This window comes from Monodelphis domestica, chromosome 1 (genome assembly GCF_027887165.1).
Source record: "Monodelphis domestica isolate mMonDom1 chromosome 1, mMonDom1.pri, whole genome shotgun sequence".
In the NCBI taxonomy this organism is placed as follows: domain Eukaryota; kingdom Metazoa; phylum Chordata; class Mammalia; order Didelphimorphia; family Didelphidae; genus Monodelphis; species Monodelphis domestica.
Window position 1 is genome coordinate 737,653,686 of NC_077227.1, and position 22,866 is coordinate 737,676,551.

General features: G+C 49.8%; 1 protein-coding gene across 1 annotated transcript in view; it reads right to left on the reverse strand.

Moving 5' to 3' along the window:
- EXOC6B (exocyst complex component 6B) overlaps positions 1–6,239 on the reverse strand; it is a 468,443-nt gene extending 462,204 nt beyond the window's left edge. Inside the window, exon 1 of the mRNA XM_056814064.1 lies at positions 5,923–6,239. Coding sequence (XP_056670042.1) covers positions 5,923–6,035 — 113 coding nt within the window. The 5' untranslated portion in view covers positions 6,036–6,239. The remainder of the gene's footprint in view (positions 1–5,922) is intronic.
- Positions 6,240–22,866: the final 16,627 nt, after the last annotated feature.

The following is a 22,866-nucleotide window of genomic DNA, read 5'->3' on the forward strand; positions in this document are numbered from 1 at the left end:
CTCTTTCCAAGCTAAAGGTCAAGCACCAACACACACACACGCGCGCGCGCACACACACATGCACACACATGTGCACGCACACACATATGTGTGCACGCACGTGCACACACATATACACATGCACACACGCACACATGCACACCCACACACGTGCACACACATACACACATGCACACATATGTATACACGCACACATACACACGCACACACGAGGCCCTTCCCCATCCTCTGCCTAGTCCCTACCCCAGCTACGTTCCCTGAAGGCAGGGAATGAGTCAACATGGAGCCTGGCACAGAGTACCAGCTTCATGCTTGTGGGTTCACTGAGGCTGACAACTCCTGCACGACTGCCTTCCTAAAGCAACCGAATGAGGGAAACTCAGAGATTTCTAGAGGCAGAAATCCAAATTCCTCCCTGTCCAAGAGGCATGAGACGATGTGATTTGTACTTGAGGGAAGATGATTTGCTTCTAACCAGCCTCAAGTGCTTCCATTTCTCCTTCGTTGCCCAAAATAACCCTCAAGGAAAAACCGTGCCTCTTGCTCTCTGAATCAGCGTGAAAGGCTAGTGAGCAGCACCGAGTGAGCCCCGCGCTCTCCGGTTTCTTGAGAAGCTGAGAAAGCGAGCCTGCCCACAAGCTAAGTCGCCCTGCAACAGGAACTGAAGGCTCTAAACGAATGACGGGGCAGAAAGATCTCAATGAGAGGCACATCAAACGTGGGGAAGGGCGAGCAGGAGCCTGCCAGGCTGACAGCTGGAAACCTTGCACGAAGATTCAGCAGGCAGCTGTGACTTGGGGAGTCAGGGCAGCGCCAGTCCCAGGCCTCTCTGGCCCACTCCTGCAGGCTTAGGCCTGGACCTTCCAGCAGCATTTGCAAGGCTGACGAAGGACGCTCTGTCCCCAAACATCAATGTGGCCTTGCCCAGGTGTTTACACACAACCCCCTCGGCCCACTGAACATCCCGGGATCGTGGCTTCTTGTAAGTGGAAGGGACCCCGGAGATGCCCGAACCCAAGTCCCTGCTCTGGCGCCTCCTCCGGGAGGCCTTCCTCCCCCATCCCTTTCCAAGGAGGCCTTCCTTCCAGCTTCTCTCTGGCACGCTGCTGCACTTCCTTGATCAGATTACGAGCACTAGGGCAGGCCGGAGAGGAGGTGCCAGACAAATGCTTCCTGAAGAGACCCATGTCCTTGCGAACAGAATTCCGCCAGGCCTTCGGGGTGACCAAAGAGGAAGAAGGGAGCGGGCCATCCCCAGCCACAGAGAGAAAGCTGCGGCGAGACGCTGGAAACCACCGCCTCGCACAGAAGACGAGGCATGACGTGGGAATTCACCAACGCTTACCAGGCAGGAGAAGGAGCGTCGTGGGCTGGGAGAAATCCGGAATGAGGCGAGATGAAGACGTAATGGCAGAGAAAAGGGTGGCGCCCCTTCCCCAAGCCAATCAGCAAACATCTCTGAGGACCCTCTCACGACAAAGGAAACGGGACCCCTAACAAGGGGCTGACACGCCCATAGCCACGGGCACCCGGAGGGAAGGCACTCCTAACCGGGGGCTCGGGGAAGGGGACGCTCCAGGAGGGAAAGCCTTCCTTGAACATCCGGGGCAGACGGCCCTCCTAGCGGTGACCCCCAGTGCCAGGCCTGCTGACACGGAAATGGAGGGCAAGGCTTTACCGATTTCGAGTTGGGGGCTTCAAAGCGAGGCCAGCCGGCCCACAAAGCGCCTGGCTGAAAAGTGGTTTCCATGCCAAACGCACGCCTGAATTTGACTCTGGACCCAGAGGAGAGGGAGGCCCCGGCCTGCGAGGGAGACCGTCAGACCAACAAGGAGGACGGGGGGGGGGGGGGGGGGGGGGGGGGCGGCCCTCTGCGGCCCCGGGGCAGGCCGAAGGACCGCGGGGTGGCTGCGCTTTCAAGGATGTGGTGGCGCTTTGGAAACCATGAGGGTTGCTAACTGTCTAGATGCGGTCAGAGTGGAGAATGAAGGCAGCACTTGGAGCCGGCGTCCAGGGAGAAGAGGCATCGCAGGCCCTGGACGCCGCGGCTACAGCCAAGATCCTGGGGATGGGAGAGGCAGACTCCCTGGAGGCTGAAGCTCAGGAGAGGACCCGAGGCAGGAACGGGCTGCTGTCTTCTGCGGAAGGACAAGGTGGGAAGGGCCCCCCTGAAGAGGTGAGGGGCTGGGGAAGGAAGGAGCAGCGATGAAGGACGTGCCACATGCCAGGCGCTGTGCCAAGCCTTTACAAATATTCCCTCATTTGAGCCCCACCACAACCCTGTGATGGGGGTGCTCTTATGAACCCCATTTTACAGAGGAGCAAACTGAGGCTGGGGCTGGGCCCTGGATCACAGCTCACAAGGGTCTGGGGCCACATCTGCACTCACTCCAGGCCTGGCAGTCCAGTCAGGCCTCAAAGGAGGGAGGCCACGCGGCTGCTGTGCCTGCCTTGCCCAAGGACACGACAAGGGAGCTTCTCTCCCCAAAGCCCAGGCCTGCCCGAAGGAGGGTGAAGCCACTGCGGGCTCCCCTGGCAGAACAGCCTCGGGCCTAGGTCCTTGGAGGGTGGTGGCCGAGGCTGAACACAAGAGGAGGGAATGGTTTGATGGGCAGGAAGGACCGGCTGCGACCTGGACTGACGGGGCTGCCCCGGGCCCGGGGAAAGGCCAGGCTCCCACCCGCAGCTGCCCGCGACCACCTGAAGATGGGAGGTGGCACGGGCCGGCTACCACCAGAGGCTTCTGCTCATGGTGGGGGGAGGACAAGCGACCTCGGGACAACGGAGAGGACAGAGCCAGGAGCTCTGAGCAGAAAGAAGAGCAACCGGCCCGGATGGCAGGGAGAGCGATGGCAGAGACCGTTAGGAAAAAGGCTCAGAGGCAGTCCGGGGCAGAGCTGGGGGGAAGCTGGGCCTGGGACGGGGCCCAGCTCTCCGGGCAGCCTTGCCCACACGTGTCCCGGAGCTTCCTAAGCTGTCTCCAAAGGGGAGGCATGGAGTCTCGGGTCAGAAAGAGCTGCTGTAGGCGCCCACAGAGGAGGGCAGGGAAAGAGACCTCCTTTCCCCTCATTTGCTCCCAAATTCCCCAGCCCAGGTCCTTCTCTTGCCCCCCACCCCCGGAGGAGCAGGCTGGGGCAACTTATTTCAAGACTGAGGGGTTCCACGAGCAAACTGGGCTGGAAACCACTCTGCAGAGTTACTGAAGGAAGAAGAAACGCGGGGCATCTCTGGACGAGAAGCTGGGGAGAAGCAGGGATTTGGGCTCTTGATGGAGAGGCTCAGCGCCTTCCACGGAGGCCTAAAAGGTGGGGAAGTGGCCCAGGAGGGAGAGTCGGGAAGAGCTGAGTTTCGGTCCTTCACCAGACCCCAGCAAGGGCGGTCCTGGACCAGGCCCTTAACATCTCGGCCTCGGGACGAACAGCACCTCCCTCACAGGCCGGTGGGAGCAAATGAGATACCAGAGGGGAAGCTCTTGGCAAGCCTTAAATCGCTCTAGAAAATCTAGGGGCTGCTGTCCCTGGTTAGAGGCTCCATGGCTCCAGGACCTGGGGCCTGAGGGCGCTTTCTCTGCAGGAGAGCCTAGCCTTTGAAGGGAGGAAAGGGTCTAACCCAGGGGAGGAGGGGGTGAAAGTCTGGCTGCTCCTCACTCCCAAGTCCCACCAAAGGAGAAGCAGAACAGCTACTCAGAGAGGAAGAGCTGGGAGGCTTCCTGTGGGAGGCTGATATTGTGGGATTGGGTCTGCCTTGACTTCCTTGGGAGGTTCATGTGTTTCTCTTGGAGAAATCAATCACTGAAGAGACTGGGGGAGGAGGTCCCAATCCTGGGAAGTCTAGAGAAGGGGGGGTCCCTCTGGACGGTGATGATGGAGGGCCTGGGAGGGGGGACAGGGGAGGTCTAACCCCCCTCCCCCAGGGATGGAGCCAAGTGGTAGAGGGAGGGCATCCTTCTAAGGACACTGACTGGAAGGGAAGGCATCTCAAGCCTAGAAAAGTCTTCCCCAAGGGACTGGCTTGGGGAGGCTGGAAGGAATGTGTATTGAGAAGTACCAAATGGAAGAAGCTGGAGAAAGGAATGGAAGACTGCTGATGGGGGAGATATTTCTTCCCTCCTGGGTGATTCTGACTGCAAATGGGGACCTCCCTGCTAGGGAAGCCTTATCTTCTTCTCCCAGGAGACCACTTGGAGGAGGGAGTCTCACTGTGGAGGGAGACTGACTTCCTAGGCTGAGGGGGTAACTCCTGGGGAAGGGGCCGGAAGGGCTTGGGGAGGGGACTGACTCTCCAGACGGCACAGAGGGCAGGCACTTGGGGTGAGGGTGGGGAAAGGGAGAACAGAAGGGGTCCAGTACCAAGTCAGTCTTCCCCAGGAGAGAGACCCTCTCCTATGAGGGGGACAACAAGTAACATGGAGGAGTTTTAGGACTAGAATCTGGGGAAGGGGCTGTCTCTGGGGATGACTGTCAAGTCCCTCTGGGGGGGCTTCTGCAGAAGGGGGAGGGGTCCTGACTCTGACAGGTTGCATGGCAGAGAAGGGGAAATCTGGATGGGGGAGGGGACAACATCTGCCTGTTTTGGAAAGGAAGGAGGGTCTCTCAAGAGGAAGAGCCTGATGCCTAATGGGGAGGGCAAGTCTGACTGCCCAACAAGGATGTGGATGGTCTAGAATGTCTCACTCTTGGTGGAAGGAAGAAGGGCTGTCTGTAGGGAAGGAGAAAAGTCGGGGGGTGGGAGTGGGGAGGGGGGGTCCTGACAGGAGGAAATGTCTCCCTCTTTGAAGGGGGAGGGGTCCAGAGTGTGGCAGAGGAAGGGGCATGGGACAGGGGTGTCTTGGGAAGTAACAGAACTCCCAACTGTCCCCAACTGGGGACAGAAAGGGCTTTTGGAAAGTGAATGGGGTGCGTATGGGAGCAGGAGACACTCCTTGCCTTTGGAGGGCGCTGCTCCTGAATGGGGGCTGGGGGGAGGCTGTGCTTAACAGGGTGGGCTGGGAAGTGATCCTAGCTCTTGGAGGAGGGGGAAGGTTTTGTCCCGAAGGGTCTGGAGGCAGAGGGTCACTTTGGGGGGAGTCTTGCTGGGGGGGGGGCAGGGATACTGCTCTTGAATAGAAGGTCCCTATCTGTGGAGACAGCAGAGGGTCACCCTAGGAAGAGGTTCCCTCCTGACTTGCTCCTAAAATAAGGGTGGTATCTGAGAGGGTGAGTCTTTACCCTTTGGAAGCACCTTGATGTCTGGAGGTGGGGGACTCTGCTTTTTAGGGGTGTCTCTCTCTCTTGAGGTCACTTTCTCAGGGGAATCCAGATCTCTGGGGTGTCTGACTCTGGGGAGTCGCAATCTTTGGAGGAAGTTCCCTGAGGAAGGGTGTTCCCTCTAGGACTTCTCCTGAATGGAGGGGTATGTGAAAAGGCCGGGTCCAGCCCTTTGGGAGGTGTCCCCTCTCTTGGGGGGGGATCCCCCTTTCTGCAAGGGATGAGGTGTCTCCCTCCCTGTGGAAGTGGGGTATCCTCTCCACTCGGTCCCCCTCACCAGCCCACTCTCTGCGAGGGGCAGGGTGTCCCCTCTCAGGGATCCGTCTCTCATGCCCTACTCTCTGAGGAGGGTGCGGTATCCTTTCCGATCTCCTTCTCCTTTCCCCTCTCTACCAGGGGTGAGATGTCTCTTTCTCCGGGTCCCTCTCTCAGGAGTGTCCGCCTTTTCTGAGGGGGGAAGTGTATCCGCGAGATTCCCCTCTCTTCGAGGGGTAGGGTATCCTCTCTCTGCAGGGTCTCCCTCTCCGCAGAGGAAGCCGACTGTCCCCCGAGGAGGGAGGGTCCCTCTTTCCTGGCCCCCTCTCCGCCGGGGGTCCCCACTCTCTCCGCGCCCGCCCCCACCCCCAGACCCTCCCCGCTCTCGGCCCGGTTCGCACCGCCCGGCCCGGCCCGCTACCTGAGCGTGGGCCCGATGCAGGCCGTGTCGGTGCTCTCAATCTCCCGCAGAATCCGCTCATGCTCCGCCGCCGTCTCCAAGCTCTCCGCCTCCGCCATCTTCCCCCGCTCCATGGGCCGGCGACCGTCCGCCCCGCCCCGCCGCTCCGGCCTCCCGCTGCGCTGCGCTGCTCGGCCGCTCAGCCGCTCGGAGCCGCCCGCAGCCTCTTTGCCTCGCAGCCCAGCAGCCTAGCAGCCGCCCCGCGCCCTCCTGGCCCGGCCCGGCCCCTCCACAGCCGCCTCAGCAGCCCAGCAACGACCCCGCCCCCTGGCACGCCCCCTTGCGTCAGCGCGTCCCCAAGCCCTGCCCCGCGCCACGCGCGTTGCCTGCCGGGACATGTAGTCCTGGGACCTTCTACACCCTCCAGGAGGTGGGGTTCAGCCGTTTCAACGCTGCTGATGCGGGTTGGCGGGAGGCGGCTGCTGCTTCCCGGGACTTCGGGCGTCACCCTCTTCTTTGGAGGAGCTGAAAACCGAGACCTGAGGAGGGAGAGAAGGGAATTCTCCAAGGCCACCGAGGGAGAGAGTGCCCACGTCTGGGGCGCCCAGCTCAGCGCTCTTGGCATTGCCTTTCAGGCAGACTGGGAGCTCCTGGAGAGGAGCGTGTACGCTGCCCTCCTTGTCTCCCCACCGCTTAGCCCAGGCCAGGCACACTGGAAATACTCGATGACTGCCAGACTTCTTGGTCCAATGACCCCTGAATCAGGGCTCTTTCCATCCTCCCTCTGCCTCCTTTCAACTCTTTGGACGCCAAATCCATTATATTCCACAAGCTTAAAAGCTGGAAGAGGCTGTGGAACTCGTGCCATTCAACCCTTTTATTTGGGGGGGGGGGGGGGGCAAAGAGAGCAAAGGGTTTGCCCAAGGGCACATATGCACACATGTATGGGCAGGTGAAGACCGGATGCCATGATTTCTGACCCAAACAGGCACTTCCTATCCATTTCTGGGATTATTCCTGCATGAACTATTAGAAGAGAAAAATGCTGCGTTGGATGTCAGGGGTTCAGATATTCCCCTCCAAACCACCTGTTCATAATTAGCATCCTTGGACTAGCCAAAAATCTGCAATCGGTTTGGGTGCAGGAGCAATGGGGCCTGTTGTAGGTAGATTTCAGGGGGTCCACAAACGGATAGGGAAAAGTACATCTTTATTTCAACAAAAGTGATTTCCTTGGTAATCCTGCTTATTTTATTTTATGCATTTAAAAACATTAGACCAAGAAGGGGCCCAGGATGCCAAGGGGCTCCATGACACAAATAAGGTTAAGAACCCCTCCTCTAAACAATTACTGACAGTGTGGACACAAGCATCTCCAACCAACAATGTTGTCACCTATAAAATGAGGATTATATGGGTTTAAGCCCTACCTGGGACATATGCTAATTATGCTACCATGGGCAAGTCACAACATAGCTGAGTTCAATAAAATGAGACTGATAAAACTTGCCAATTCCACCTTGGGACACCTCTAGTTGTCAAGACGTCTTTCCCACTGCTTCTAATGCCTTAATTCAATGCACCATTAAACTGACAGAGTCACTGTCCACAAACAGATCCTTGGAGATACCATATAAATACGGAACCCCGTGAACTCAATTCTCCTTGCTGTTCAGACATTCTTTTATTGATCCCTGAATGATTCTCACATTTCCCACAGAGGTTATGCCAGACTTCTCAGTCTTATTATACCATCCTCTCATCCTTCCTGTCAACAGAGGAAATTTAATGTCCTTTAATGAGAAATTTGAAGCCATCCTCAATGAACAGGACTATTCTTCTCTCCAACTGTACCCCTCTTGATTATTCCCCAAAACTCCATCATTTGGGGGGAAAGGCAAAACCTCTCTCTCTTCCAAGTCCACTAATCTACAGGTTTTCTTGAGCTTATCCCCTTCTGTCTCTGACAGATTCCCCTCTATCATTCTCATGCCTGATCATACTCAGCGACTGAACTCCCACAAATCATCATCCAATCCATCATTCTATTCCCCACTTCCACCTCTTGATTCCTCATTCCCATCCCTCTCAGTCCTCCCAAACCAAAGCTCCAACCAAACTACCCTATCCTTTTCCTGTGCCCTCTGGAATGCCTGTTCCATAGACCACAAGCTTTTCTTCATCCTAAATCTTTCTTCTCCTACTGGATTCCATCTTCTAGATATCTCTGAAATCTGGCTGCTCATTAGTGACACTTAATGTTTGCCTCCCTGGACACTCTTTTCCAGTACTGGGTCCACCTTCTCTCATTATCCTTGGCTCACTGGTCAAGGCATGGGAGCTGGAATACTCTCTGCTTCCTACTGCCACATCCATGTTCTCCCCCTTCCTCCATCACTCAGGACCTCTCCTCCTTTGAGGTTCAGGTAATTCATCTCTACCACCCAAACAAAATCATGGTGGCTATTGTCTACAGACCCCTTGCTCATTCCCTTTCCCCCCTCAATGAGTTCAATGCCTGACTCACAATGTTTTTTTCTCCCTAACCCCTGCCCTCCTACTAGGAGATTTCAACCTGCATATTGACTCTCCCTCAACCACCACTCAGTTCCTCAACCGACTAACTTCCCATGAACGACTCTTCCACCCCTCCTCAACCACACAAAATTGGATGACCTAATTGGGACTAAAGATGGTTGTACCCTTGATCTTGCCATCGCCCACAAATTTACCACCTCCATGTTAAAAAATTCTAGATCTTATCTGACCAATTCTTTGGAGATAGCGCATGAGTTCTGGTTCCTCTCCTGAACCACAGAAAATGAGATGGAATCCCACATTCTTATCCTTCTCCTCCTCTCCCCTCTACCGGAAGACCCACTTAGGACCTTGGATTCTTTTGGCTCTCTAGACACTACGGCCTGCTGCTTATCTCCTCATCTAATTGGCCAGAGCCAACCTGCACATCTGAATCGATCATCCTCACCACACAACAACCATTCACCTAGGCATGTTATGGAGACCTCTTTGGAAGGATCCTGGACTGAGTCAACCAGCACCACCCACATAGACACAGCCCAAGGCACAGTCCCTTTAGAGGCCTGACGAGGGCTCCTGTCAGTTGACATGTCTCTTTTTTATCCTCTTGGTAGAAAACCAAAGGGGGACAAGCAGATGGCCTGAACTTGGCCAGAAGTGCTGACAGGGGCAATCTAATTGGGAGAGACTGTGCTTGAACAATGGGAGCCCATGGTAGGCCTGGAGGCTCCTCATCACAGTTGCCACATCCTCACATATCAGCCCTCCAGGGATCCAGCCTGTAGAGAAGCCCACAACTGTCCTGCCCTTGGCACCCTTGCTACTTGTTCATTCAACTCACCAAATGCCGAGTGCCCAGTGGGTGCAGCCAATGCCAATGCCCTGGAGGGGAAACAAAGGTGCCCAAGAAATAGCCCTTGGCCTCAAGGAGCTCACGTTCTGGAAGGGCTTAAAATGGACCGTATTCTTGTAGGGATTCTTGTAGGACTGGGTTCTGGTAGGGATATGTTTCACGTGTAAATATGGGTCCTGTCTCCCTGTCTTCCTGAGAGCAGGGCCTATACATCCCCTACAAGACCGAGCCTTTCCTAAGGCTTGTGTTTCTCCCATCAGTCTCAGTAGAGAGAGGGCAATACCTAATGGCTAATGAACTGGGAGGGGAACACGCATTCATGAAGAACCTACTACGTGCCAGGCTCTGGGCTAAGTATTTGGCAGATAGTTTCTCATTTGAGCCTGGGAGGCAGCAAGACCTCTCCCAGAGCATCTCTTGGCCTCCGAATGTTTTGGCTGTGTTTGTCACCCCCACGTCCCCAGGGTCCACCTTCTCCTTTGAGCCTAAGCTCGCTGTGCTCCTCCAGGGGGTGACAACATCAGGCTCTCCGCCCCCATGTCCTCCAGGAGCCTGAGCTCACCTAGGGCCCTGAGCAGCTGGCTGACATCATCCCAGGCTTCTGGGGCACAAGGTCCCCTGGGCTCCACCCTGCTCCTTTTCCCCCTAGAGAATCTGAGCTACGCACACACCCCACTCATAAAGACATGCTGTCCTCGCTCACATCATACGTACACAGATATCCACATGGGCGAGAGCATGGCGCCCACAACAAGGGTTAGGCCCACTGGCCATGGGGTAACCCCCCCTTTTAGCAGAGAGGGGCGCTGCTGTGAAAGCGTCCTGTCCCTCTCTTCTCTTTTCAGTCGGCTCTGGAAGTCACAGAAAGCCAAGCCCGTGCACAAGGGGAAACCACCGATCCCATGTCGTGGCTCAGTATTGTTGCCTTTTCTTGGTCCCTGAATCCAAGGCCTCCCAGCCTAGGGATGCCACAGGACTTCCACGGGCTCCCACTCAGAGGTAGCCCAGGGCCAGGAGCTCTGTATTCCCAGGGATCAGAGAAAAGGTACACTCAAAAGGGATTCTGGGAGAGGTGGGGCGGCGTCTCCTGGACCAGGGCCAGGTCCAGGGTGGAGTTCTGGGTCACGAAGAGGAATTGTTCAGGCTTTTTTTCAAACCCTCCAGGTCTGACCTTGACTAGGCCTTTTTGTTTGAAAGCGAAAGTCTGGGGAATCTGGGGAGGCCCAGGGGGGCCAGAGGGACAGTCATGGGATGTCACAAAGGAGGATTCGTGGCATGACAAAAGGGGTTCATAGCTCTAGAAACAGAGAGGAGGCCAGCTAGGTCAAGCCCCTCTTGTTACTCAAGAAGGTAACAGACTCCTGAAGAGGGAAAGCAACTTGGCTAAGGTCACCCATTCAGCAAGCACCGGAGTGAGGATCTGAACCCAGGTCCCCCGAACCAAGAGCCAGTACTCTCCCCATTGGATGTGGTCACGGAACAAGAAAGGGAGAGGATGAATGGGCCTCCTGAGTGTTCTGCCAAGCTCTGCAAGCTACTGAGAATCAAAGGAAAGCCCCAGGCCACCAGAAACCTAGAACGCCAGTCTGGAGGAGCCCTCGGAGGGGACCTAATCCAACCTGTTCGTTTTATAAATAAGAACACTGAGGCCCAGAGAAGTCAGTGAATGATCCACGGTCACTAAATGGGAGGGTGAAGCTTCAAATCGATGACCTTTGAGCCCAAATCCTAACGTCTTTCCTCTAGAGAAAGCAAAAAGGCAAGGAAGGATTCAGAGTTGCATATTTCAATCCAGTTAGCCAAAAAGGTTTTCCCCAAAACATTTCCCTGAAAGTCACTATCCAATGACTGAGACAGTTTCTTTTTCCCCTGCCTGAAATTTTTTTTTAAACTCTTACCTTCAGGGGAAGCTGGGTAGCTCAGTGGATAGAGTCAGGCCTAGAGAAGGGAAGTCCTGAGTTCAAATCTGATCTCAGACACTTCCTTTGTTCGACCCTGGACAAGACATTTAACCCCCATCACCTAATCCTTACTGCTCTTTTGCCTTAAAATCAACACATAGTATTGATTCTAAGACAGAAGGGTTAAAAAAAAAAGCAATTTACCTTCTTAGCTTCCGTTTTAAGACTGTTCTAATGCCAAGGTCAGTGCCTGGCACATAGTAGGCTCAAAATAATCAACGGATAATGGTTATTACCATCCCTAACAAGTGCAGCCATCCCTCACGATCTGCAAAATCTAGGTAAAATGTTTTTGTCCTCCTACCAGAGAAGAAGTTTGAGTTTTTCTATGTTTTTAATGTGGTGTTTCTGGTACCTTGTTGTCAATTTGGGGTTGAATATTCATTTCTGAGTCTCTAAACCTTTTCTGTGCCATCTGCTGGTCTTCACGCATCATCTCTGACTTCCGTAAAACTCCCCCCCAATTCCCATCTCATTTCTCCCCCTGATCCTGATATATCTAAATCATGATGGGGAAAGTGACAAGGTGGTAACTGACTACTAGGGGCCGGGCACTGGGCTGAGGGCTGGGGATCCCAGGAGCTCGTGGACACAAATCACTAGTATTCACAAGATCCATATGGAGTAACTCTACATATATTCATGAAAGGAATATTGGCTTCAAGGGTATGATCACAAATACCAAACTCACTCCCCCCAAGCCGATAGGCACAAGCCCCCTCCCCCTAATCCCCCTGTCCCATCTCGGCCTCTGAGGACAGGAAAGGGTCCCCACTGCTTGTCCCCAGTCCCAAGTCTCAAACAAAGGGGCCGTTGGGGCTAGAATCCCAGGCACCATCACGGCCGGTCCCTCAGCGATGGCCTCCAGCACCTAAAACGGAGCACAAACAAGCCGGTGCAGAAGGAAGCCCCCATCCCCATTTCATGGAGCTGGGATAAATGAAAGGGTTCCATTCAGTTCAGTTCATGGCACCACCATGGGATGCAGCAGCTTGGAGACCCCGAAAAAGACGAGGCAAAAAGATGGCGGAAAAGGGAGACTTGGTAAGTGGGGGAAGTTCCATGGTGGGCAAACTGGACGTGCCCTAAAGGCCTCTCAAGGGCCTTCCACATTAGAAAAGGTCATGCCCAGAAAAGGCCAGGTTACAGTCCCAGCGGAGAGGTCCTGGCGATCGGGGAGTCAGCAAAAGGCCTTCTGAACAAGGAGAAATTTGAGCTGAGATCTGGAGGCAGCCGGGAGGCAGAAGCAGGAGGAAAACGCTTCACGCATGGGGGACGAACAACCAGTTAAAAGAGTGGAGTCAGGAGAGGGAGGGCCATGCTGGAAGAGCTCTGAGAAAGCCAGTGTTTTCCCAGCTGTCATCACGACATAGAATATGTGGGCAGGCGAAGTGTTAGAAGACTGCAAAATGGGAAGAGGTCAAGTTGTGAAGGAATCTTAAAGCCCCAAAGAGGTTTTGTCCTAGATCTTGGAAGTAACCAGTTGCCACGAGAGCTCGGTAAGTAGGAAGATGGCACGGGTAGACCTGAATTTGAGGATAATCCCTTTTGCAGCTGAGTGGAGAATGGAATGGAGTGAGACAAGGAGACCAAGAGTCCGGTCTTGAGGTGGCGAGAGCCTGTGCCATGTTGGCAGCTGTGTGAATGGAAAGAAAGGAAATATATGAAGAGATGATCCCATGGGAGAAATGGTGAGACTTGGCAAGAGATTGGAGGTGGGGGACTGAGTGCAAGAGAGGAATCAAGGATGACACCATGGTCTATAGTGGTCACTGAGAAGATGCTGGTACCCTCATCAGTATTAGGGAAGTAATTCCTTTTTTTTTAAACCCTCACCTTCCATCTTGGAGTCAATACTGTGTATGGGCTCCAAGGCAGAAGAGTGGTAAGGGCTAGGCCATGGGGGTCAAGTGACTTGTCCAGGGTCACACAGCTGGGAAGTGTCTGAGGCCAGATTTGAACCTAGGACTTCCTGTCTCTAGGCCTGACTCTCAATTGGAAAAAATAGACTCGAATACAGGACTACAATCCCCACAAGCCTTTGCTCCACTTCCCCAGAATGCCTTGTAATCTCACCTGGGCCGAGATTGAGAAGGTATTTAAGCTGATTCAAAGGCTTTTGAGGTCTCTCTCCCTCTTTTGGACTTCTGTTTTGGAGCAGATGTATCTCTTCTGTGATGTGAGGTTATCTGGCCTAGGCACGTGTTTTTTCTTATTCTGTATTTTCTTTAATCTTTAACCTTTAATAAACCTCTAAAAAAATATAATACTCCTTGCAGAGAGAAACTAATTTCTACCTGCCTCAGTCTCCCCATCTCCCCTAAATTTTAACTGTTACACAATTCACTGAGCTACCCAGCTGTCCCCAGGAAGTAATTCTTTATACTTGAATGTTAAATAGTGTGACGCTTGGAGTTTGCTCTCTCCTGATTGTAACAATGAAGGTACTAAACTCTTCCTTGACTGTGAAGATTAAATTGTAATCCCCTGTCTATTTTTAGATTTTAATCCCCAAACACAGTAAACACAGTACTTAAAGTTGATCTGCCCATTTTGGATTTTAACCACAAAAAGGTGTGAACACCCATTTCATATATTGAGTGGGAGGTCTGTGACTCACATGTGAAAGAGTGGGCAGTCCTGGAGTGGAGGTTGGCTGTGATTTAGGGAAAGTGACCCAAGAGAAAAAGGTCTTTAAAAGTGGAAACAGAGACACACTTGAAGACAGACACTCAGACTTGGAGTGAAGAGGGACTCAGCCTTGGCTGTGGAACTCAACCCTGGAGGAGCTCTTGTGGGAGACCTCCGACTGCTTTCTTTTTAGACCATCACTGTGGTGAGTGTGAGGGCTGACTTCCTTCCTCGCCCTTTCTGGAGGCTTGAGCCTCCAGGAAAGGCCCATTGTCTTGAGACTCCTTTCCCCTCACTGGGGCCTTTGAATTCCTATCTGGATCAGAAGAAGCCAGAGCTTGCTCGCTCTCTTTCTCTCTCTCTCTCTCTCTCTCTCTCTCTCTCTTTTTCTCTCTCTCTCCCCTTTTCTCTCTTCCTTAATATCCTCTCTCTATTATAAATAAACTACCATAAATTCCATTTTACTTTAGTAATTCATTTTTGGGATTTGGAAATTAAATCCCTGGTGACCAATTAAATATTCAGTCCAATCATAAAATTAACAATAGTCATCAACAATAAGAGAAAGAACATTAAGTCTGATGACTCATGACCACAGTTGGAATTTTCTTGGCAAAGTTATTGGAGTGGTTTTTGCCATTTTCTTCTACAGTTCAGATGAGAAACTGAGATAAATGGGGTTCAATGACTTGGCCAGGGTCACACAGCCAGGAACTGTCTGAGACAGGATTTGAACTCAGGAAGAAGAGCTTCCCTGATTCCAGGCAAGTGCCTTTATCCAGAACAGCTACCAAGCTGCCCTATTTATACCTGAATGAGAAACTCCTATTAATCTTTCTTTAAATATCAATTCCCAAACAATGCCCTATGCTAATTTCATCATAGCCTAACCACTTTCTGAGAAGAAATTGGGTCAAAGTTGAAAAAGGAACTCTAAAGAAGGGGGGGAAGGGGAAAGGCAGGGATAAGAGTAGTAATCAGATTGAGTGCAAATACTTTAATCTCATTAAAATGATTATCTATCTTCTTTGGTAGGATTATCCAGCTAAATTAGGAAAATGATTCTCCAGGACACTCTGACATCTTAAGAATTTATTATTTTATTTGACAAATCAAAACTGTTCATTAAACTTTTATCTGAACTTTGTAACTATGTTGTTTTGGGGGTTTTGTTTTTAATCTTATTGTGGAATTTTGACTTTCAGTTATTCAGTAAAAATTGTTTTTTTACTAATCTATTATGTGGTAGCAGCAAGTTGGCTCAGTAGAAAGAGAACCAGGCGTGGAGATGGAAAGTCCTGGGTTAAAATCTGGCCTCTGACATTTCCTTGCACGTTGACTCTGGCCAAGTCACTTAACCCCAATCATCTAGCCTTTACTGCTCTTCTGCCTGGGAACCAATACTTAGTATTGATTCTAAGAGAGAAGGTAAAGGTTTCTACTATGTGCTAGGCACTATGCTAAGTGCTAGAGATACAAATACAAAAGAAAAACAGTCCCTGACCTGAAGAAGCTTCATTCTAGGGAGGGAAGACATCATAGGAAAGGAAGATGAAAAAGTCCAGGAAGGAAATGTACCCAATCCCAGAGCATCATGGATAAGTTCAAAGGATGCAGCCTGGTGGGAATACTCCGGACCTTATCTTTAAAATGGCTTGTGTGTGAAAGATTTTCTAAAGTAAAATCAGTTTCCATCCCATTGTATTTTCCCTTTCTAAGTAGGATATTAGAATTAGAATCGTTTTACTTCATAACTGTCTTGGTAGGCTTATGCCCCAAATACAGGGTACTGAATTGTAAATTCTGTATGACTAAGAACCAAAACTTTTATTATATATTTTTTGAAAATGTTATTTAATTAGTTAATTTAGAATATTTTCCATGGTTATACTATTTGTGTTCTTTTCCTCCCCTTCCCTAACCCCTCCCATAGCTGACTCACAATTCCACTGGGTTTTGCATGTGTCATTGATATTGCACTAGGGTGATGGTTTAGAGCCTACATCCCTAACCATATCCCCATCGAACCATGTGATCGAGCAGTCGTTTTTCTTCTGTGTTTCTACTCCCACGGTTCTTCCTCTGAATGTGGATAGCGAAGAACCAAAACTTTCAAATAGTTCAGAAGCTGAGACAGGCCCTGGTAGTAAGAGAATGGCCATGGCTGAGTTCACTTCAATTCAAGAGGCCTATAGACAGAACTCTGAGATGTTAGAGGTTCGGTTTCAGACCTCCGCAGCAAAGTGAATTTCCCAATAAAGCAAATTACATGAGTCTTTTGGTTTCTCCGTGTACATAAAAGTTATGTTTATACTGTGTTATGGTCTATTAAGTGTGCAATAGTATTCTGCCTAAGAAAACAATATGCATACCTCAATTAAAAACACTTTACAGCTAAAAATGCAAGCCATCTTCTCAGTCTTCACTGAGTCATAATCTTTTTGCTGATGGAGGGTCTTGCCTAGATGCTGATGGCTGCTGACTGGATGGAGGCTGAAGGCAGGGTGGCTGTGGCAATTTGTTCCAATAAGACTACAAGGAAGATTGCCATGTCGATGGACCCTTCCTTTCCCTTGAACACTTAGGGGCCATTATAGGGTTATTAATTGGCTTGATTTCAATATTAAGTTGTGTCTCAGGGAACAGGGAGGCCAGAGGAGAGGGAGAAGCATAGAGAGGGCAGGTTGGTGGAATAGACAGAACACACGCAACGCAACATTAATCGATTAAATGTTTTTAGATAAGTTTACCTTCTGATATGGACAAAACCCCCAAACCATTACGATAGTAACATCAAAGATCACTGATCACCATCACACATATAATGATAATGAAAAAGCTTGAAATAGTACAAGAATTACCTAAATGTGACCCAGAGACATTTCGTGAGCAAACGCTGTTGGAAAAATGGGACCAACAGACTTGCGACAAACCTTCAATTTGTTAAAAACACAATGTTTGTGAAGTTCACTGAAGTGAAGCACCACAAAACAAGACACGCCTGTATGCTGATCACCAAACGTGGACCAAGGTGTGGCACGATGACGGGAGAAACGCAAGACACAGCAAAAACCTGAGCTCATTCAGGAAGGCAAGGGGAATGGAGGTCATGCCATTTAAAGATCATTTGAGGAACTGAGGACAATTCACTTGAAGAAAAGAAGATTTAAGGGAGATGTGATAGCTATAGAATATTTTTAAAGTTTGGGGCAGCTAGGTGATGCAATGGATAGAGAACTGGACTTGCAGTCAAGAAAACTCTTCTTCAGGAGTTCAAATCCAGCCTCAGACACTTACTAGCTGTGTGGCCCTGGCCAAGTCCTTGAACCCTGTTTGTCTCTGTTTCCTCATCTGTAGAATGTAGCAGTGTCTTTGCAAAGAGAATTCCTGAGGTCACGAAGAGCTGGACATAACTGAAATGACCAAATTTTAAAAGTTATCCAATGGAAGAGAAATGAGCTTTGCTCTAGAGGGCCCGAGATCACAACTAGGAGCAGTGGAGTGGAAGCTGCAAAGGAGAAGATTTCTACTTGAAGTAATAAAAAATCTTCCTAACAATTCGCGTTACCCTAAAGGAACAGGCGACCAAAGCAGAGATGATAGTTCTGATGGAACTCTTGGTCCAGTCCTCATTCTCCTTTGTCTGCCATTTAAGCTCCCATTTCCCTTCAGGGTTTATTCCACATTCCTCCCAAACCTTCCAGCAGTCTGTCCTATTTCCAAACCTTTTCCCAGACTCTCCCAACTACTTGGCATGCTTGGGTTCCTCCACACCTATACCTCTCCTTTCCTTCAGCATTGAAGCCAAAGGTTTGGATACAGATTGAAGAATTTTTTTGCTTTCTACTTTTTCTTCTGCAATTTTATCATCCTGTAAAGTGGGAATAAGAATAATAATAGCACCCACTTCCCAGGGTTGTTTTAAAGATAAAATAAGATAATATACTTAAATTTTCTTCAATTACATGCAAAAATAATTTTTTTAAACCCTTACCTTCCATCTTGGGATCAAGACTAAAAATTGATTCCAAGACAGAAGAGCAGTAAGGGCTAGGCAATGGGAGTCAAGTGACTTTCCCAGGGTCTAGGGAGTGTCTGAGGCCAAATTTGAACCTAGGACTTCCCGCTTCTAGGCCTGGTTCTCAATCTACTGAGCCACCCAGCCATCCCCTAGAAATGACTTTTGACAATTGTTTTCTTTTTTTTACTTTTGAAATTTTTTATTTAATTAATTAATTTAGAATATTTTTCTATGGTTACAAGATTCATGTTCTTTCTCTCCCCTACTCCCCACTCCCCACCCGTAGCCGACACGCAATTCCACTGGGTTTTACATGTAGACAATTGTTTTCTGACATTTTGTGATTCCGATTCTTTTCTCTCTCCTCCACAATCCTGAGGCAGTAAATAGTCTGATATGGGTTATATTACTACTTTCATAAGCTATCTATTTCCTTATTCCCCACGTCATGACTGAAGACACATCTCACATATGCAATAAAAAAATTCATGAGGGAGGGGGAGCTTTGTTCTGCAATCAGATCCCAATGGTTCCTTCTTTGCTGTGGATAGCAGGGTTTTTTCCCTTGGGCTTCTCATGGAACCCTGTTTTGCTGAGAATAGTTTAGCGCTTCACAGTTGCTTATTGTGCAGTATTTCTGTCACTGTCTACCCTGCTCTGGTTCTGCTCCCTTCCCTTTGCATCAGTTCGTGGAAGTCGTTCTCTGTGTTCCTGAACTCATCCTGGTCATCATGTCAGTAGTTTTCCATTACAGCCCTCTACTCCAGCTTGTTCAGCCCTTCCCTCAATGATGGCTGTCTCCCCTGTTCCTAATGCTGTGCCGCCACACAAAGGGCTGCTAAAAATCGTTTTGTGCCAGTCGATACTTTCCCCCATCTCCGATCTCACTGGAATACAGACTCCCTAGTAGGGTCCCAAGTGTGCAGAGCTTGGTGAGCCCTCGGGCGTGGCTTCACACGGGGCTCCACAATGGTTGGGAGATGTTCTCTGTAAAGCACAATAGACCCCTGGCCCTCATTTCACGTTCGGTGACCGCCTTCCTGACCACACGGGGCTTTATGGTCCTTAACTGGGCAAAGGAGCTGCCATTACAAAGACAGTCTGCAGCGCAATGGAGTCCACTGCCAGAGGGTGTAGAACAGATTTGGGTGGTCAAGAAGGAGGGAGGTCTCGTGGGATTGGATTATGGTATAAAGGGAGATAGATGGGGAGGAGCAGGGATAGGGGAGGTAAATGGGTAAGAGGGTTGGCGTGGAAGGGGGAGAGAACCACTGGAGCTGCGAGGTCAGTGTAACTCTCCTCCTCTCTCACACTTTAAACACACCAGAGGGGGCCCCTGAGCAGATGTGGCAAGGATGAACAGGGGCTGTGTCTCAAGAAGGAGGTTTCTGAGGGGCAGCTGGGTGGCACAGTGGATGGAGAGTCAGGCCTAGAGAGGGGAGGTCCTGGGTTCAAATCTGGCCTTCAGACACTTCCCAGCTGTGTGACCCTGGGCAAGTCACTTAACCCCCATTGCCTAGCCCTTACCACTCTTCTGCCTTGGAGCCAATACACAGTATTGACTCCAAGACGGAAGGTAAGAGTTAAAAAAAAAAAAGAAGGAGGCTTCTGTGGGATTGTGGTGTTGACTGGTCCCCAGGACTTGGCTGGTGTCCAAACCCCAACACTCTCTTTTCCTCCTTCTAACTTCTGTAATGATTTAGATCTGACTGCAGTTTTCTTCAGAACAAGAATAGTTGAAGAAACAAGGGAGGGAATGGGTCAATGGGAACAGGAAACCCTATAAGGCTAAGCAATCAAGGTGACACTTCTAATAGCTCAGACTCCAGCATTTCTGCTGCTCCTTCCTCTCTAATCACTTCACTATCCTACTCTAAACAGGTCACAAGTGTCCTTCTTGGGAAGGCAAGGGGATGGGGCAGGTGACCCCTGTGAGGTTCAAGGGTTCAGCACCTTCAGCAGCAATTGTTGTTCTTGGGCTTTCTTTAATCAATGATCCAGAGATGTCAGGGATCTTCTGTCTTCCAGGGCAAGGGGAAATGGAGGCAAGGCTCTGGCACCACAGGTTCACAGGGCAAAAGACCCCTTTCCAAGCTCTCAATCCCACAAGTCCTTTCTGCTCCTCCAACTGCCACCCTCCCTCCTGCCAACATTCTAAAATGGTTCCTCAGTCGCAGTTCCCTTTCCACATTATTATTGATGTTTTTCAGTTGTGTTTAACTCTCCATGAGCCCCATTTGGAGTTTTCTTGGCAAAGATTCTAGAGCGGTTTATCATTTCCTTCTCCGGCTCATATTACAGATGAGGAAACTGAGGGAAACAGAGCAAAGTGACTCATTCACAGTCATATAACTAGGGTCTGAGGATGGGAGTTGAACTCGGTCAGAGGAGTCTTTCTGACACCAGCACTGGCATTCTCTCCACTGTGCCACATAGCTGTCCCCTTGGATTATGAGGGAAGGACATCAAGAAGAGGAAAGAGAACCTGGAGCGAGGGGATGGAATGGGTACTCTCTAATCCAATGGGATTATGGATAAGCTCATTACCCACTTGGCATCAACCACCTCGCTTCTAGGTCTTTCCTCTGCCCAGCTGCTCTGTCATCTCCTGTCCCAGGGCACGATTTCCCTCTGGCCCTTTGCTTGCCTTCTATTTAGGCTAAATTCTAAAGGACATAGAACAGAATGTCCAGTAGTTCAAGAATGAAGTCTCTCTTTCCTTTGGAGATCATGACAGCAGTGGCAGCTATTCTTAGATGATCTCAACATCGGGGAGGGCTGGATCCCCAAGGGCTGATGGGAAGGTAGGGAAGGCAATTTGTCACCTGAACATGTAGAGTTCCCCAGGACCAGGAGCAGGTTTTTAATGCAAGCAATTGGTCCCTGATCAGGAGACTGGAGTAGAGCGGGGAGCGTGGGAGGCATGGGAGGAAAAGTCATGTATTTGGAAGGTTTTAACCAGACTCATTCCATCACTTGGTGGATGATGAGCTCCTCAAGGGAAAGGACTATCTTTTGCCATTTCTTGTAATCTCACTGGTTATTCAGCACAACACCTGAAAACAGTGGGTGTTTAATAAGTGCTTACTATTATTATTATGATTTTAAACCCTTCCCTTCCATCTTGGAAACAATACTGTGTATGGTTCCAAAGCTGAAGAATGGTAAGGGCTTGGCCATGGGGATTAGGAGACTTGCCCAAGGTCACCCAGCTAGGTAGTGTCTGAGGCCAGATTTGAATCCAGGACCTTTCATTTCTGGACCTGGCTCTCAATCCACTGAGCCACTCAGCTGCCCCCAACTATTATTTTTTTTCTTGATAGCCCTTACCTCCTTTTTTAGTATAAAGCAAAATAGTGTCATGGACTAGGCAATTGGGGGGTGAGTGACTTGACTGTTGGGAAGTGTTTGAGGACAGAATTGAACCCTGGTCCTAGGACTCTAAGAGGCTGGTCCTCTTTCTGCTGTGCCACCTAGCTGCCCCTTAATAAATACTTATTGACTTGCTATATCACATCACCCAATTTAGGACTCACTTATAAGAATCATATGTTTAGTGGCAAAACTCTCAGGCAGAGCGTTAAGAGCTCTGGGTTCTAACCCCAACTTCGCCACTCACACGGCCCTGGGCACCTTGCTTTCAGCCTCAATTTTCCCAACTAAAAAGTCAGTGCTGGACTGGATGATCTCCAAGGCCCTCCATCACTGTTACCTGGCTGTAATATAGTTCAGAACACTTTCTCCTCTTCTCTCTCATTTGATCCAGACAACACCACTCTGGATAGACAAGGGAGAGATTATCATTCCTGTTTCATAAATTAGATTCCATTTCCTGGAATTCAACATTTCTTAACCTTCTAATGTATTTATTATGATGGATTATCCTCTAGGTGGTACGGTAGCTAGAGCCCTGGGCTTGGCATCAGGAAGACCTGAGTTCAAATCCTGCTACAGACACCAGTTGTGGGACCATGGACAAACCATTTCACCTCACTCCATCTCAATTTCCTCATCTATAACATAGTTATAATAGCAGCATCAACCTCAAAGGGTTGTTGTAAGAATCAATATGCAATTCATTTATGAACTTTTATTGTATGGTGATATCCATCTTCTCTCACGACACGGACAATATAGAAATATGCATTGCATGAAAGCACTGTATCGGGCTACTTACCACCTTGGGGAGGGGGGAAAGGGAAGGAGAAAATCTGAATTCCAAAATGTCAGAAGACAAATGACAAAAAATGCTTTTATGTGTAGCTGACAAAACCAATAAATAATTTTTGAAAACCTAAATTGGGAAATATTTAACAAAATAAATAAAAACATGATAAAAATTAAAAATCAACATGTAAAATACTTTGCAAACCTAAAGCGCAATATAAATGCTAGTGATGATGAAATTTACACCACTATGCAGAGTACTGGGAAGGTGTGACAACTAGAACAGGTCCTTCTTCCAAAAACCAAAAATCTACATTCATCTTCCCAACCTCCAGCTCCCAAATCCTCAACAGTTCCCTTTTTCCCTATGTATAGGATTGATCAAAGGAGTTCCTTGATTGACTCTATGAATTTACAAGGCTTCCATCAATTTCATTGAAAGGACTAAAAGCATCTCCTGACATTAGGAATGATTTGAATGATTCCACTATTGTAGGATACAGCCATCCCTTTGTTCTTGAAAGAAAGTCTTCATCAGAGAACCTGCCTCATCAGTACTTTTTTGCTTCCTACCCCCTCTTCTTTGAGGGATAAAACAGAAGGCAGGAGAGCTATGGGAGAATTTTGTGCACATATCTACCATCCCTCTCTTTAAGTCACTTAATCTCTCTCCCTCTCCCTCCCTCTTTCTCTCTGTCTCTCTGTCTCTATCTCTGTCTCTCATTCTTTCTCTTCTCTCTCTCTTTCTCCCCTATCCCTCTCTCTTTCTCTCTTTGCCTCTGTCTCTCTCTGAC